The 15,879-nt window shown below is 43.1% G+C and overlaps 1 protein-coding gene across 8 annotated transcripts in view; it reads left to right on the top strand.

Annotated features, from left to right (window-relative positions):
* Positions 1-15,879, top strand: part of arhgef10 (Rho guanine nucleotide exchange factor (GEF) 10) — a 230,160-nt gene that overhangs the window by 202,607 nt on the left and 11,674 nt on the right. For all 8 annotated transcript variants that reach the window (XM_072251142.1, XM_072251141.1, XM_072251138.1 and 5 more), the window contains 2 exons: positions 5,424-5,566; positions 14,510-14,684. In XM_072251142.1, the coding sequence (XP_072107243.1) occupies positions 5,424-5,566; positions 14,510-14,684 (318 nt within the window). The remainder of the gene's footprint in view (positions 1-5,423; positions 5,567-14,509; positions 14,685-15,879) is intronic.

Here is a 15,879-nt window from a genome sequence, read left to right as displayed (position 1 = left end):
GCCCTTCCATACCAGACGGTGATGCACTTCGTCAGAAAGCTCTGCACAGTACGTCTGTAGAAATTTGCTGGATTCTTTGATGAAGTACCAAATTTCCTCAAACCCCTAATGAAATATAGCCCCTAGTGCCACTGCTTTGTATTTGCATCAGTTAAGACGAGGACTGTTCACTCTTCCGCCCATTAGAGGTATTTGTGAAAAGTGATGTGTATACAGGGCTCTTAGCATTGTCAGTTGTCCCTCCCATCTGTCCAACAATCTCTTTGAGCCCCTACCGTCAGGCAGAAGATTCCACAGCATTAGAACAAGAACTGTTAGGATGGAAAACAGCATTTTCCCCCAGCCTTAAGACTACTGAAGTCCCTGCCGTGACCCAAGTCTCATCGAGTATGAAGCACCAATAGCATTATACTGTTCACTTTTTAACTTGTATCATAAATGCACCTTATTATTTGTTAATTTATATGTGGCAGTATTACTTTGTGTTATGTGTGTGAGCTACATGTACTGTGCTGTGTACATTGGTCCAGAGTAATGTTGTCTCATTTGGCCGTATATGTGTGTGCTGTTGAATGGTAATAAACTGAACTTGATCTTGATTAAGGATATTCGGCATGGCCTTGTGTGTGGAAAATCCGGTCTCACAGATCTGTCTGAGATTTTTGAAGAGGTGACCATGAAAATTGAAGAGGACATAGTGAGGCCATTATTTATATGGACTTTATGGAGCTAATTAATTGCATCATAATCCTATCTTGGTATGGCAACTGCACAGCAAGTGACCACAAGAAACTGTAACCCATTACGGATTCAGCTCAGGACATCACAATGCAAGGACAGACAGAGTTAGCGTACAGGATCAAGATTGTTTAATGTCATATACAGTACACAAGTGTAAAGGAGAACAAAATAACTGTGTAAAGCAGAATGAAACTAATATCATTTATAGATAAATTAAATGTGGGTGAATATAGCCACCCAAGGAATTCAGCAACTGATATTTTGAAGGGATTTGACTTTACATTTTATTGTTTACCTATACTACCCTTTTGTTTGTAGCTGTTACACTTTATTCTGTATTGTTATTATTTTAGCAACACACACAAAATGCTGGTGGGACGCAGCAGGCCAGACAGCATCCGTAGGAAGAAGTGCATTCGACATTTTGGGCCAAGACCCTTCGTCAGGACTAACTGAAAGAAGAGATAGTAAGAGATTTGAAAGGGGGAGGGGGAGATCCAAAATGATAGGAGAAGACAGGAGGAGGAGGGATAAAACCAAGACCTGGAAAGTTGATTGGCAAAAGAGATAGAAGGCTGGAGAAGGGAGAGGATCATGGGACGGGAGGCCTAGGGAGAAAGAAAGGGGGAGGGGAGCACCAGAGGAAGATGGAGAGCAGGCAAGGAGTTATTGTGAGAAGGACAGAGAGAGGAAATATAAATAAATAAGGGATGGGGTAGGAAGGAGGGGCATTAACGGAAGTTAGAGAAGTCAGTGTTCATGCCATCAGGTTGGACGCTACCCAGACGGAATATAAGGTATTGTTCCTTTAACCTGAGTGTGGCCTCATCTTGATAGTAGAGGAGGCCATGGATAGACATATCAGAATGGGAATGGGATGTGGAATTAAAATGTGTGGCCACTGGGAGATCCTGCTTTTTCTGGCGGACAGAGCGTAGGTGTTCAGCGAAATGGTCTCCCAGTCTGCGTCAGGTCTCACCAAAATGTAGAAGGCCGCACCAGGAGCAGTATATCACATCAGCTGACTCACAGGTGAAGTGTCGCCTCACCTGGAAGGACTGTCTGGGGCCCTGAATGGTAGTGAGGGAGGAAGTGTAAGGGCATGTGTAGCACTTGTTCCACTTACAAGGATAAGTGCCGGGAGGGAGATCAGTGGGGAGGGATGGGGGGGATGAATGGACACGGGAGTCGCGTAGGGAGCAATCCCTGCGGAAAGTGGGGGGTGGGAGGGAAAGATGTGCTTGGTGGTGAGATCCCTTTGGAGGTGGCGGAAGTTACGGAGAATTATATGTTGGACCCGGAGGCTGGTGGGGTGGTGGGTGAGGACAAGGGGATCCCTATTCCTAGTGGGGTGGCGGGAGGATGGAGTGAGAGCAGATGTGCGTAAAATGGGAGAGATGCATTTGAGAGCAGAGTTGATGGTGGAGGAAGGGAAGCCCCTTTCTTTAAAAAAGGAAGACATCTCCTTCGTCCTGGAATAGAAGGCCTCATCCTGAGAGCAGATGCAGCGAAGACAGAGGAATTGTGAAATGGGGATGGCATTTTTGCAAGAGACAGGGTGGGAAGAGGAATAGTCCAGGTAGCTGTGAGAGTCTGTAGGCTTATAGTAGACATCAGTGGATAAGCTGTATCCAGAGATAGAGACAGAAAGATCAAGAAGGGGGAGGGAGGTGTCGAAAATGTACCAGGTAAATTTGAGGGCAGGGTGAAAGTTGGAGGCAAAGTTAATGAAGTCAACGAGCTCAGCATGCGTGCAGGAAGCAGCGCCAATACAGTCGTCGATGTAGTGAAGGAAAAGTGAGGGACAGATACCAGTATAGGCTCGGAACATGGACTGTTCCACAAAGCCAACAAACAGGCAGGCATAGCTGGGAGCCATGAGGCACCCTCCTGTCTTCTCCTATCATTTCGGATCTCCCCCTCCTCCTCCCACTTCCAAATCTCTTACTGTCTCTTCTTTCAGTTAGTCCTGACGAAGGGTCTCGGCCCGAAACGTCGACTGTACCTGTTCCTATAGATGCTGCCTGGCCTGCTGCATTCCGCCAGCATTTTGTGTGTGTTGCTTGAATTCTTAGCATCTGCAGATTTCCTCGTGTTTTTGTTATTATTTTAACTTGTTCTACCTCAATGCACTGTGTAATGATTTGATCTGTTTGAATAGTATGTAGGACAAGCCTTTCGCTGTATTGCAGTACATGTGACAGTAATAATAATAAAGCAGACAGTAATCCTATTTCAAAAAAAACAACACATCAAAGTTGCTGGTGAACGCAGCAGGCCAGGCAGCATCTCTAGGAAGAGGTGCAGTCGACGTTTCAGGCCGAGACCCTTCGTCAGGACTAACTGAAGGAAGAGTGAGTAAGGGATTTGAAAGTTGGAGGGGGAGGGGGAGATCCAAAATGATAGGAGAAGACAGGAGGGGGAGGGATGGAGCCAAGAGCTGGACAGGTGATAGGGAAAAGGAGATATGAGAGGATCATGGGACAGGAGGTCCGGGAAGAAAGACAACGGGGGGGGGACCCAGAGGATGGGCAAGGGGTATATTCAGAGGGACAGAGGGAGAAAAAGAAGAGTGAGAGAAAGAATGTGTGCATAAAAATAAGTAACAGATGGGGTACGAGGGGGAGGTGGGGCCTTAGCGAAAGTTAGAGAAGTCGATGTTCATGCCATCAGGTTGGAGGCTACCCAGACGGAATATAAGGTGTTGTTCCTCCAATCTGAGTGTGGCTTCATCTTTACAGTAGAGGAGGCCGTGGATAGACATGTCAGAATGGGAATGGGATGTGGAATTAAAATGTGTGGCCACTGGGAGATCCTGCTTTCTCTGGCGGACAGAGTGTAAGTGTTCAGCAAACGGTCTCCCAGTCTGCGTCGGGTCTCGCCAATATATAAAAGGCCACATCGGGAGCACCGGACGCAGTATATCACCCCAGTCGACTCACAGGTGAAGTGTTGCCTCACCTGGAAGGACTGTTTGGGGCCCTGAATGGTGGTAAGGGAGGAAGTGTAAGGGCATGTGTAGCACTTGTTCCGCTTACATGGATAAGTGCCAGGAGGGAGATCAGTGGGGAGAGATGGGGGGGACGAATGGACAAGGGAGTTGTGTAGGGAGCGATCCCTGTGGAATGCAGAGAGAGGAGGGGAGGGAAAGATGTGCTTAGTGGTGGGATCCCGTTGGAGGTGGCGGAAGTTACGGGGAATAATATGTTGGACCCGGAGGCTGGTGGGGTGGTAGGTGAGGACCAGGGGAACCCTATTCCTAGTGGGGTGGCGGGAGGATGGAGTGAGAGCAGATGTACGTGAAATGGGGGAGATGCGTTTAAGAGCAGAGTTGATAGTGGAGGAAGGGAAGCCCCTTTCTTTAAAAAAGGAAGACATCTCCCTCGTCCTAGAATGAAAAGCCTCATCCTGAGAGCAGATGCGGTGGAGACGGAGGAATTGCGAGAAGGGGATGGCGTTTTTGCAAGAGACAGGGTGAGAAGAGGAATAGTCCAGATAGCTGTGAGAGTCAGTAGGCTTATAGTAGACATCAGTGGATAAGCTGTCTCCAGAGACAGAGACAGAAGGATCTACAAAGGGGAGGGAGGTGTCGGAAATGGACCAGGTAAACTTGAGGGTAGGGTGAAAGTTGGAGGCAAAGTTAATAAAGTCAACGAGTTCTGTAATCCTATTTCACTGTCCTCACATTCCCACCAACTTCCCCAGATTCTATTCTTCACCCACACACCAAAGAACAATTAACTCAGCGACCCTCCATGTCTTTGGGAACCAGAGTATCTGAGAGAAATCTAAATGGTCACACAGAGAATGTATAAACTTGACACAACCCTCTCAGTCAGGATTGAACGTGAATCTCTGGATCTGTGAAACAGGCAGCTCTTCAAGTCGTGCCACTGGGCCAAATAGGTATTGCTGTTAACACACGCACAAAATGCTGGAGGAACTCAGCAGGCCAGGCAGCATCTATGGAAAAGATGCTCTCTCTCTTCCATAGATGCTGCCTGACCTGCTGAGTTTCTCCAGCATTTTGTGTGCATTGTTTGGATTTCCAGCATCTGCAGATTTTCTCCTGTTTGGTGACCTTTGCTTTATGTATTCAAGCTGATGAAGGGCGACGACAAAGCAGGGAAGTATCAAGAGATATCTTTCCACTTCTGTCGTGACTGACTTGCATTCAAATGATGATTCATCTTGACTACAGCAACACTGTTAAAAGTGCAATTCAATAAACTGTGTCCATCCCTTTGATGTTTGGTTACATCCTTGAACAGAAAGGGTCTTTGTTAAAACATTAAAATTACTTCACTGCAAATCTACAGGGATAAAGGGGAAAGCTTTCCTTTCCTCAAGATGGAACATTTTAACACCACATTCTATTCATGAGTTATACTTGAATTACAGTCCTACGGTATTGAAACAGGTCCAGAGGAAGGGTCTCAAACCAAAACACATACTGATGACCTAACCTATGAAATCCAGTGGTGAAAATTCTCCCATCCATTCTCAAAGCTTCTTTCAAGAAAACAGTAAAAATAATAAAATGTTTATGTAATGCATAGATCTTTATTTGTTTTTAAACACACAAAAAAATGCTTGCATTTGAGGTCAAGTTTGGTGTCTGCACCACTTACTGTGAGAATATTGAAACCTTCAAAGACTTTCTCTCAATTCTTCTTTTAAAGATGGTTCCTGGAACACTGACTCACCAAAGGTGCTGAGGCTTGGTGACCTGCCTGTTAAGTCCATCCTGGTTATGGAAGACACGATCTGGACGGCTTCTGGAGGGCAGGTTTTTATCATCAGCTCCCATACGCACACACTGCAGGTAACAGCAAAATGTTTTCAAATTTTATCATAATTTTTTTCCTGTACACGCTTATCCCCTAGTGCAGATGCAGAACATCTTACCCAAAGCACTATTCATGTGGCCTTGGCAAAATCATTTTAATGTTCTTTCCCCTGATGATGCTCCATGCCAACTTCAACAAGCTTCCACTTTCATTCCTTTTGCTTTTGGACCCTGCATTTGGAATAGAGCCCGGTGCAATGTGTTTATAGTAAACAGTGATGACCTGTGAGGTCTGTGCTAACTTTCAAAAGTTCAATATCGATTCCAGTCTAGTTGCACACACAAAATGCTAGAGAAACTCGGCAGGTCAGGCAGCATCTATGGAGAGAATGCAGACAAACCTTCCTCCTCTGCAAATAAATGCCTCCTCTATACAGATGGTCAAGTGCACCAAGTTCCTGGGAGTTCACATCATGGGTGACCTCACCTGGTCCCTAATATCACCTTCCTGGACAAGAAGGCAGAGCAATGCCTCCACTTCATAAGAAGATTGAGGCAAGCAAGGCTCCGACACCCGCATCTTAACTGTGTTTTGTCAGAGCACCATGGAGAGCATCCTGACGAGTTGCATCTCCGTCTAGTATGAGAGAAGTCAAACATTGGACCAGAAGTCCCTACAAAGGACCATGAGAACAGCTGAGAGTATCATAGATACCCCTACCATTCATCAGGGCTATTTATCAGAAGCACTGCATATGCAAGGCACTTAGTACTATTAAGGATCCCACTCATCCATCCAGCATCCTCTTTGAGATTTTACACCATCAGGCAGGAGAATACGATGCACAAAAACAAGAACGATCAGGATGGAAGCAGTTTCTTTCCCCAGGCAATTAGTCTTCTGAACTCCCAGCTGCATCATATTCAAAGTATTTGATATTAATGCACTTTAGTTTGTTATTTATGTGTGATTCACCTGTAGATTTTATTCTTACCTTCATAAGTTTCCATGTGTTATGTGCTTTACACCCTGGTTCAAAGAAATGTCTCGTTTCTGTATACATTATATACATGTATGTAGTTAAATGATAATAAACCTCACTTGTCACTTGACTTGAAAATCGATGTTTGGGGCTGAGACCGTTCATCAGAACCTTCTGAGTTCCTCCAGCATTCTGTGTGTGTTACTCTGGATTTCCAGCATCTGCAGAATCTCTTCTGTTTCCATGAAGCTGGAGAGTTGATCTTTTGACTGTGGATTTATTATTTATTGACAATCCCTTATTTTTCTGAATGTCACAAAAGTAAAGCTGAAGTATTGGGCTTTCCCTGGGCGATGGATGACCTGATGTATGGAAGTACGACTTGACGTACGTTCTCCCATTTTTAAAGCATTTTTCAAAATAGCAATAAAAATAATAAAATGTTTCATGTTATATATTAATGGCAAGATAAAGTACACAATTCCATTATATACACTCAGTATTAGTTACCTAATAAAGTGACCACTGTGTATGTTCATGGTCATCTGGTGCAGTCGTCCATCCACTTCAACGTTCGCTGTGTTGTACGTTCAGAGATGCTCTTCTGCATACTACTGTTACTCCAACCTTCCTGTCATCTTGAACTAGTGTGGCCATTCTCCTCTGACCTCTCTCATTAACAAGGTGTTTTCACCCACAGAAATGCCACTCATTGTATTTTTTATGTTTCTCTCACCATTCTCTGTAAATGCTAGAGGCTGTCGTGTGTGAAAATCCCAGATCAGCAGCTTCTGAGATACTCAAACCAGTCCATCTGGCACCAACAATCATTACACAGTCAGAATCACTTAGATCATGTTTCTTCCCATTCAGATGCTTGGTCTGAGTAACAGCTGAACCTCTTGACCATGTCTGCATGCTTTTTCTACATTGAATTGCTACCACATGATTGGCGGCTTAGATATTTGCAGTGACGAGCAGGTGTATCTAATAAGGTGAACACTTTATGTACATTGAGTTTAATTTTATCAAAATCAAATGTATTATCACTGACATATGTCATGAAATTTGTTGTTTTGCAGAAGTGCAATGTAATACATACTGTAATAATAAAAAATCTATAAATTACAATGAGAAGTCTATATATAAAAAATTTAAATGAGTAGGGCAAACAGAGAGCCAAAACAGTGGGGTAATGTCCATTCAGAAATCTGATGGCAAGGCGAAAGAAGCTGTTCCTAAAATGTTGAATGTGTGTCTTCAGGCTCATGCCTCTTTTTGGATAATATTTCGATGCAGCTTCAGTGAAATGTAAGAACTGTACAAGTGCACGTGGAATGATATAGTATGGGTTACTCTCAGTAAACAGATGTTTCTGACTCACAGGAAGTTCAGTTTGCAGAGGGTTCTCAGGAGCAGGACGATTATCTAACCCTGTATCTTCAAACGGAACTTTAAAAAAAAACACTGAAATATTCAAGCTCTCATAGTTTAAACAAGCCCGTGGGGTTTTCCTGATCTTGGGCCAACCCGAACAGATATTTGAGTGAAACCACAGGTCAGAATTCCCGATGGAAATGCAAAACCCAATGGCATTGAAATGGTCAACCAGCAAATTCCAGCACAAAGACAATATGGATCAAGAATTTCTTTCCAATTCCTTTTCACAACCCTCCTACTCATCAATCCAGTAAACAGAAAACATTTTGCAGTCTAGTCTCTGCCCATTAAACCACATTTGCAAGTGCAAGTTCATGCTTGAAGGTTCCATGGTAACGATGGTGCTGTCAAGCATTTCACTTCTGCCGACTTGAAACAAGAACGTCTCTGTTTGCCTGACCGGTGAGGTGGTGTTGTGTGATCCTTTATGTCACATAACAATCCTGTTCAGCCCAGCTCGTACTATTAAAGTACATTGAGATGCTTTTGAGTTTGAAATCAGAGAAGTGAATTCTTACTAAATGCAGAATGAAATTATTATGCTTTGTTAATAATGACAGTGAAAAGGAAAAGAAGTTAATTTATTATCAATGAACATATGTGCCACCATGTACTACCCTGAGATATATATACCACAGACCAGGTTCATTTTCTTGTATGCATTTACAGGAAAATAAAGAAAATACAATTGAATTTATGAAAAACTATACATAAACAAAGACTATCAAACAACCAATGTGCAAAAGAAGACAAGTTCTACAAATTAAAATAAAAAATAAGAAATTGAATTGGAGAATTCTTGAAAGTGAGTCAGTAGATTGTGGAATCAGTTGCAAGTTCATTGAGTGAAGTTATCCACGCTGGTTCAGGAACAGTCCATTGAACTGTAACATCAGGTAACCTTTCATCCTCTCACCTATCTGTGCTCTCTTATAAGTCATTGATATCAATTGCTTTTACTAATGGAACCTGTGGGAGTTGCCAAGTAACTTTTAATTCACCTGAGGGACAAAAGCAAGCTCGTCACAGTTTGTGCGTATTATTGTACTTTGGGATTGTCACAGGTACTGAGATGAAGGCTTTTGTTCACATGCCATCCAGGCAGATTATTTTGTATGTAAGTACATCGAGGTAGGATAGAGAGAAACAGAAGTTAACATATGGGCCTGTACTTACTGGAGTTTAGAAGAATGAGGTGGAGGGTGGATTTCATTGAAAGGCCTAGGTAGACTGGATGCGGAGAGGATGTCTCCCATAGCCTCAGAGTAGAGGGAAGTCCATTTAGAATAGAGTTGAGGAGAAATTTCTGTAGCCAAAGTGTGATGAATCAGTAGAATTTATAGCCACAGACGGCTATGAAGGTCAAATCATTGCGTATATTTAAAATGGAGGTTGATAGGTTCTTGATTAGACAAGATGTCAAAGGTTAGAGGAGAAGGCAAGAGAATGGGGTTGAGAGGGATAATAAATCAGCCATGATAGAACTGCAGAGCAGACTCAATGGGCTGAATGGCCTGGTTCTGCTCCTTTGCCTTATGGTCTGTGGCCTTATAGTAAAAGGAAAGGCACGTGATGATGACTGAGCCAGGATCACTGAGGTTAACATAGCAAGACGATTATTGTGGAAGGCAGGTAAGGAACTGTCAAAGTCATTTTTATTGTCATACACACGTGGTGATGTATGTACAGATGCAATGAAAATCCTATTTGCAGCAGATTACAGGCATGCCGTATCAAGGATACAAAAGGCACATCATAAATTACACATAAATTATAGAAAGTACACAATGGAACATAAAAGCATGAAACCCATCGTAGTGCAAAGTGGTCACACTGCACTGAGGTCGTGATGTGAGTTGTGCGGGTTGGTTCAAGAACCAAAGGGGAAGTAACTGTTCCTGAACCTGGTGGTGTGGAACTTCAGGCTTTGCACCTCCTGCCCAGTGGTAGCTATGAGAAGCTGGCATAGCTCGGATGCTGGGGATCTTGAATGATGGATGTTGCTTTGTCTACAGTAGATACCTCTGATAGTGGGGAGGGATGTGCCTATCATGTATTGGGCTGAGTCCACTCTCTCTGCAGCTTCTTATGCTCCTGCACAGTCAAGAGTATAATTGGCAAAGGTAGCTAAATAACATTTGAGAAAGAACAAATGATTTTATTCACAAAAAAAAAGCAAGTTGCTATTTCAAGTTTGAGATGCTATAGTCTTTTGCCTTTAGAAGAAGAACTGGAACGACTAGAGATCGGGGATAGAGGGAAGCAGATACACCAAGGTTACATTGTATCATCCCATTGCCCGTAAGTCACTTCTGGAGTGGAGAACTGGATTGTGATTAGCTTTGTATGGAGATGGGAAGGGAGAAGTGATCTGTGTTACTTCCATGGCTATGACATCAACTGTAAGATATTTCAGCAGTTTACTGCATTCCACCATCCAGTCAGTTCACATCAAGAGGTTTTGGTTGACCAGCTCCCTGAGAAATAAGTGCTAAGGACAGAAGCAATGTTGGTGAGCAGGATCATATTCCGTCTGGGAACCTCCAACCAGATGGATGAACATCGATTTCTCTAACTTCCAATAAATTCTGCCCCCTTCCCCTTCTCTGTTTTTTCCATTCCACATTCTGGTTCCCTTCTCACCCGTTTGCTTTTCCTCACCTGCCTATCATACCCTCCTCCTTCCCTTTCTCCAATAGTCTACTGTCCTCTCCTATCACGTTCTTTTTTTAGTCCTTTAACCTTTCCACCTATCACTTCCCAGCTCCTCACTTCATCAACCCCTCCCCACCCATACCCTTCCACTTCATCAACCCCTCCCCACCCATCCCCTTCCACTTCACCTGGTCTCACCCATAACCTGCCAATTTGTACTCCTTCCCCTCTCAACATCTTATTCTGGTTTCTACAACCATCCTTTCCAGTCCTCGTGGAGGGTTTTAGCCCAAAATGTTGATTATTCTTTTCCCTCTTGACTTGCTGAGTTTTTCCAGCATTTTGCCTGTTTCGTTCTGTAGAATTTCTTGTGCTGGTGAACTGTAGTCTGTGATTAACTGGGTAATATTGCAGCTAGGATAATTTTATCACTATCACCAGCACAATGTAGCCTGCAGAGGTAAATGTGAGATAACTGCTTGATTTGACAGAGGTCTTTAACATTATTCTGGCAATGCTGAGTGAAGTGCTTGAATTAGTCATGGTAATGCCTCAAACCAAATCATGAATACATGTGACTGATATATCACAGTCTCTATTCCACTTTTTTACAAGCTCATGAGGAACAAAAAGCTCATTAAATAAAATCATTAGAAAGTGGTGACATAGAGTCAGAAGCTGGTGAATCATTGTGGATAGAGCTAAGGAACTGCAAGAGTGAAAAAACCCTGATGGGAAACAGAAAATGCATGCCAAAAGGGCAATGTTACAATAGTCATGGGAAATTTCAGTATGCAGGTAGATTGGGAAAATCATGTTGGTGCTAGATTCCAAGAGGGAGAATTTCTAGAATGCCTATAAGAAAGCTTTTTAAAGCAGCTCATAGTTGAGCCCACTAGGGGATCAGTTACTCTGGATTGGGTGTTGTGCAATGAACTGGAATTGATTGGAGAGCTTAAGGTAAAAGAACCTTTAGGGGTAAGTGATCATAATATGATCTTTGAGAAGAAGCTCAATGGCTGGAATTTCTGGAAACAATTCAGAAGGCATAGAATATATACATCACAAACAGGAAGAAGTATTCTAAAGGCAAGATGACACAACCATGGCTAACAAGAGAAGTCAAAGCCAACATAAAATCCAAAGAGAGCACATATAATGGAGTAAAAACTAACGTGAAATTAAAGGATTGGCAAGATTTTAAAAACCAACAGAAGGCAATTAAAAAAGTAATTAAGAAGGTAAAGATGGAATACAAAAGTAACCTAGCCAATAATATTGAAGAAGATACCAAAAGTTTCTTCAAAAACATGAAGTGTGAAAGAGTGGAGGGAATGGATATTGGACCGCTATCCAATGATACTGGAGAGGTAGTAATGGGGGAACAAGGAAATGGCGGACGAACTGAATAAGTTTTTTGCATCAGTCTTCACTGTGGAAGACACAAACAGTATGGTGGAAGTTTCAGGTGTCAGGGGTCGTGAAGTGTGTGAAATTACCGTCACTAGAGAGAAGGTTCTTGGAAACTGAAAGGTTTTAAGGTAGTTAAGTCACCAGAATCAGATGGTGTACATCCTAGGGTTCTGAAAGAGGAAGCTGAAGAGATCATGAAGGCATTAGTAATAATCTTTCAAGAATCACTAGATTCTGGAATGGTTCCAGAAGACCAGAAAATTGCAAATGTCACTCCACTCTTAAAGAAGGGAGAGAGGCACATGATAAAATGTGTCAGCATGGTTTCCTCAAGGGACAAACCCAGACAAATCTGTTGGAATTCTTTGAAGAAATAACAAGCAGGAGAGACAAAGAAGAATCGCTTGATGTTGTGTACTTGGAATTTCAGAAGACCTTTGACAGGGTGCCACACATGAGGCTACTTAACAAGCTATGAGTCCATGGTATTACTGGAAAGATCCTAGCATGGATAAAGCAGTGGCTGATAGGCAGGAGACAAAGAGCGGGAATAAAGGGAGCCTTTTTCTGGTTGGCTTCAGTGACTAGTGGTGTTCCACAGGGGTCTGTTTTGGGACCGATTCTTTATACGCTATATTTCAATGATTTGGATGATGAAATTGATGGCTTTGCTGCAAAGCTGAAGATGATATGAAGTTAAGTGGAGAGGCAGGTAGTTTTGAGGAAGTAGAGAGGCTGCAGAAGAACTTAGACAGACTAGGAGTTTGGGCAAAGAAGTGGCAGATGGAATGCAGTGTCCAGAAGTGTGTGGTCATGCACTTTGGTAGAAGAAATAGAAGGGTTGACTATTTTCTAAATGGAGAGAAAATACAAAAAACTGAGGCACAAAGGGAATTGGGAGTCCTTGTGCAGGATTCCATAAATATTAATTTCCTACGGTGGGAGAGTCTAAGACCAGATGACATAGCCTCAGAATAGAGGGGTGTTCTTTTAAAACTGAGATGAGGAGGAATTTCTTTAGCCAGAGAATGGTGAATCTGTGGAATTCTTTGCGACAGGCAACTGTGGAGGCAGTCTTTATGTATATTTAAGACAGAAGTTGATAGATTCTTGATTGGTAGGGCATGAAGGGATACAGGGAGAAGGCAGGAGATTGGGGCTGAGAGGAAAGTTGGATCAGCCATGATATAGCAGGCACAATGGGCTAAGTGGCCTAATTCTGTTCCTATCTCTTATGGTCTTATGGAGATTAATACTGAGCTTGCATGCAAACAGATAAGGAAGTTGGAAGCAGTTAAACCAAGATTTCACACCTTTGCTTAGGTGCACTCTGAACTATTCCAGTGTTTTATTTCCTGCTGCAGCCAAGTTATCAGACAGCCAGGTTGGAGTAGAGAAGCATCCCAAGGTGTTTGAAAGGAACCACACTGGGGCAGGGAGATATGTTTAAAGGAAGGAGGGGTGGGAAGGTTTAGGAGAATTTCCAATTCCTGGTGTTCAGTAGTTGAAGGCAGAGTCATGGGTGACAGAGGGTAAAATTGAGGTGCTCCCAAGGCCATATCAAAGAGGATAACAGGTGTCAAAGAGGATCACAGGTGTCAGAAGGTTGTAAAGTCCAGAGGAGATTAATGCCCCTTCAAGATTCTCCTTGGAATATCATGTGTTTGACTAAAGTTGCTATCAAAGTACTTGTATGTCAGGTGAATAATTAAATATAATAGAATTTATGAAAAACTGTATACAAACAAAAGCTGACAAAAAAACAAAGTGCAAAAGAAAATAAATTGTACAAATATTTTTTTTAAATAAATAAATACTACTGAGAACATGAGTTGCAGGTTCAGGAGCCTATTGAAGGGTCCTGATGAAGAGTCTTGGCAGGAAACGACAACTGTTTATTCCCTTCCATAGATGCTGCCTGACCTGCTGAGTTCCTCCATTATTGTGTATGTATTAGTCTGGGTTTCCCTGATCTGCAGAGTCTCCAGTGTCTGTGGTTGTAGGGTAGTAACGGTTGTCGAACCTGTTGACCCAAGGTGTTTGCCACCGTTTCTGTCGTCAAATCTCTGGCTGGTATTTTAATTTAATTTATTTATTTTATTCAGAGATACAGCACAGAATCGTTCCTATCAGCCCTTCAAGGTGCACCGCCCAGCAATCCCCGATTTAACCCTAGCCTAATCACTGGACAATTTACAATGACCAATTAACCTGACGTCTTTGGACTGTGGGAGGACCCGGGGAAAACTCACATATTTCACGGGGAGGATGTATGGACTCCTTGCGGAACACATTGGAATTGAACTCCAAACTCCACTGCCCTGAGCTGTAATAGCGTTGCGCTAACCGCTACATTACTGTGGCAGTCCTTGTTTTTTTTTGTTTAAAGGAGTTATAAAGCTGCACATAGTTGTTAGCCCTTAACTGTTTTAGCACACATATGAACCCTGGATGTTGACTCGATTTGTTGTCTGTCTGTCCATTTCAGCAACAGTTTGTGGCTCATCAAGAAGAAGGGATGCTGATCTCACACATGGCTGTGGCGGGCGTTGGGGTTTGGATTGCCTTCAGCTCTGGATCAGCCCTCCGCTTGTTTCACACAGAGACACTCCAACACCTGCAGGACATCAACATTGCAGCTCCTGTTCACAACTTCATTCCAGGTAAATGATAAATCCATACAATTCCTCAATAATTAGAAATTGGGACTATTTTACTGTTTTAGTTTGGTAAATGTTACTGTGAGTTTCAGATATTTTCTACACTATCTGCAACACCGCCAAACTTGTGCTGAATACACTCCCACAACAGTGCCTGGGAGGGGGATCCTTCTGTAGATACAGTGCATTCACCACTCTATGATTAGGATAGATAATTCTATCTTATGACACAGTTCCAGTTTTCCTTGCCAATGCATTGTAATATCAGACCTTGAACTTCTTACTTAGCAACGGAAGTCCTTCATATTAAATCACTTATTTTAGCCAAGCATTGTTTCATTGCAGGTTCATTTTTGGATTCTTTCTCTACAAACAGACAAAAAACATCTGTTGTCAAACCACATGAGAGTTGTGAACACGGTTCAGCACATCACACAAACCAGCCTCCCCTCCGTGGACTCTGTCTGCACTTTCCACTGCCTCAGTAAAGCAGCTGACATAATCAAAGACTACACCCACCCCAGGCATTCTCTCTCCTCTCCTCTCCCATTGGGCGGAAGTTAAAAAATAAAGGCATCCATTAGCCTTGCAAGACCATGGATCTGCACCTGGAAAGTCTTCACTCTCCAGGGCGCAGGCCTGGGCAAGGTTGTATGGAAGACCAGCAATTGCCCATGCTGCAAATCTCCCCTCTCCACGACACCAATGTTGTCCAAGGGAAGGGCATTAGGACCCATGCAGCTTGGCACCAGTGTCGTCGCAGAGCAATGTGTGATTAAGTGCCTTGCTCAAGGACACAACACGTTGCCTCAGCTGGGGCTCGAACTCACAACCTTCAGGTCGCTAGCCTGATGCCTTAACCACTTGGCCACGTGTGGCAGAAGTTTCATAAGCCTAAAAACACACACAAGGCTCAAGGACAATTTCTATTCCACTGTTATCAATATACCTCAAAGTGGCCCTTGTCACATTATCAGAAAGTAGATCCAGTTATTTATTTATTTATTAGATACCATGCAGAATAAGCCCTTCCTGCTGTCCGAAGCGTGCTGTCCAGCAATCCTCCAATTTAATCCCAGCCAAATCACAGGACAACTTACAACGACCAGTTAACCAATCAACCAGTATGTTTTGGACCGTGGGAGGAAACTGGAGCACCCAGAGGAAACCCGCTTGGTCATGGGGAGAATATACAAAC

The sequence above is a fragment of the Mobula birostris genome, chromosome 2, assembly GCF_030028105.1.
Source record: "Mobula birostris isolate sMobBir1 chromosome 2, sMobBir1.hap1, whole genome shotgun sequence".
NCBI lineage: Eukaryota > Metazoa > Chordata > Chondrichthyes > Myliobatiformes > Myliobatidae > Mobula > Mobula birostris.
This window is presented reverse-complemented; position numbering and strand designations above follow the sequence as displayed.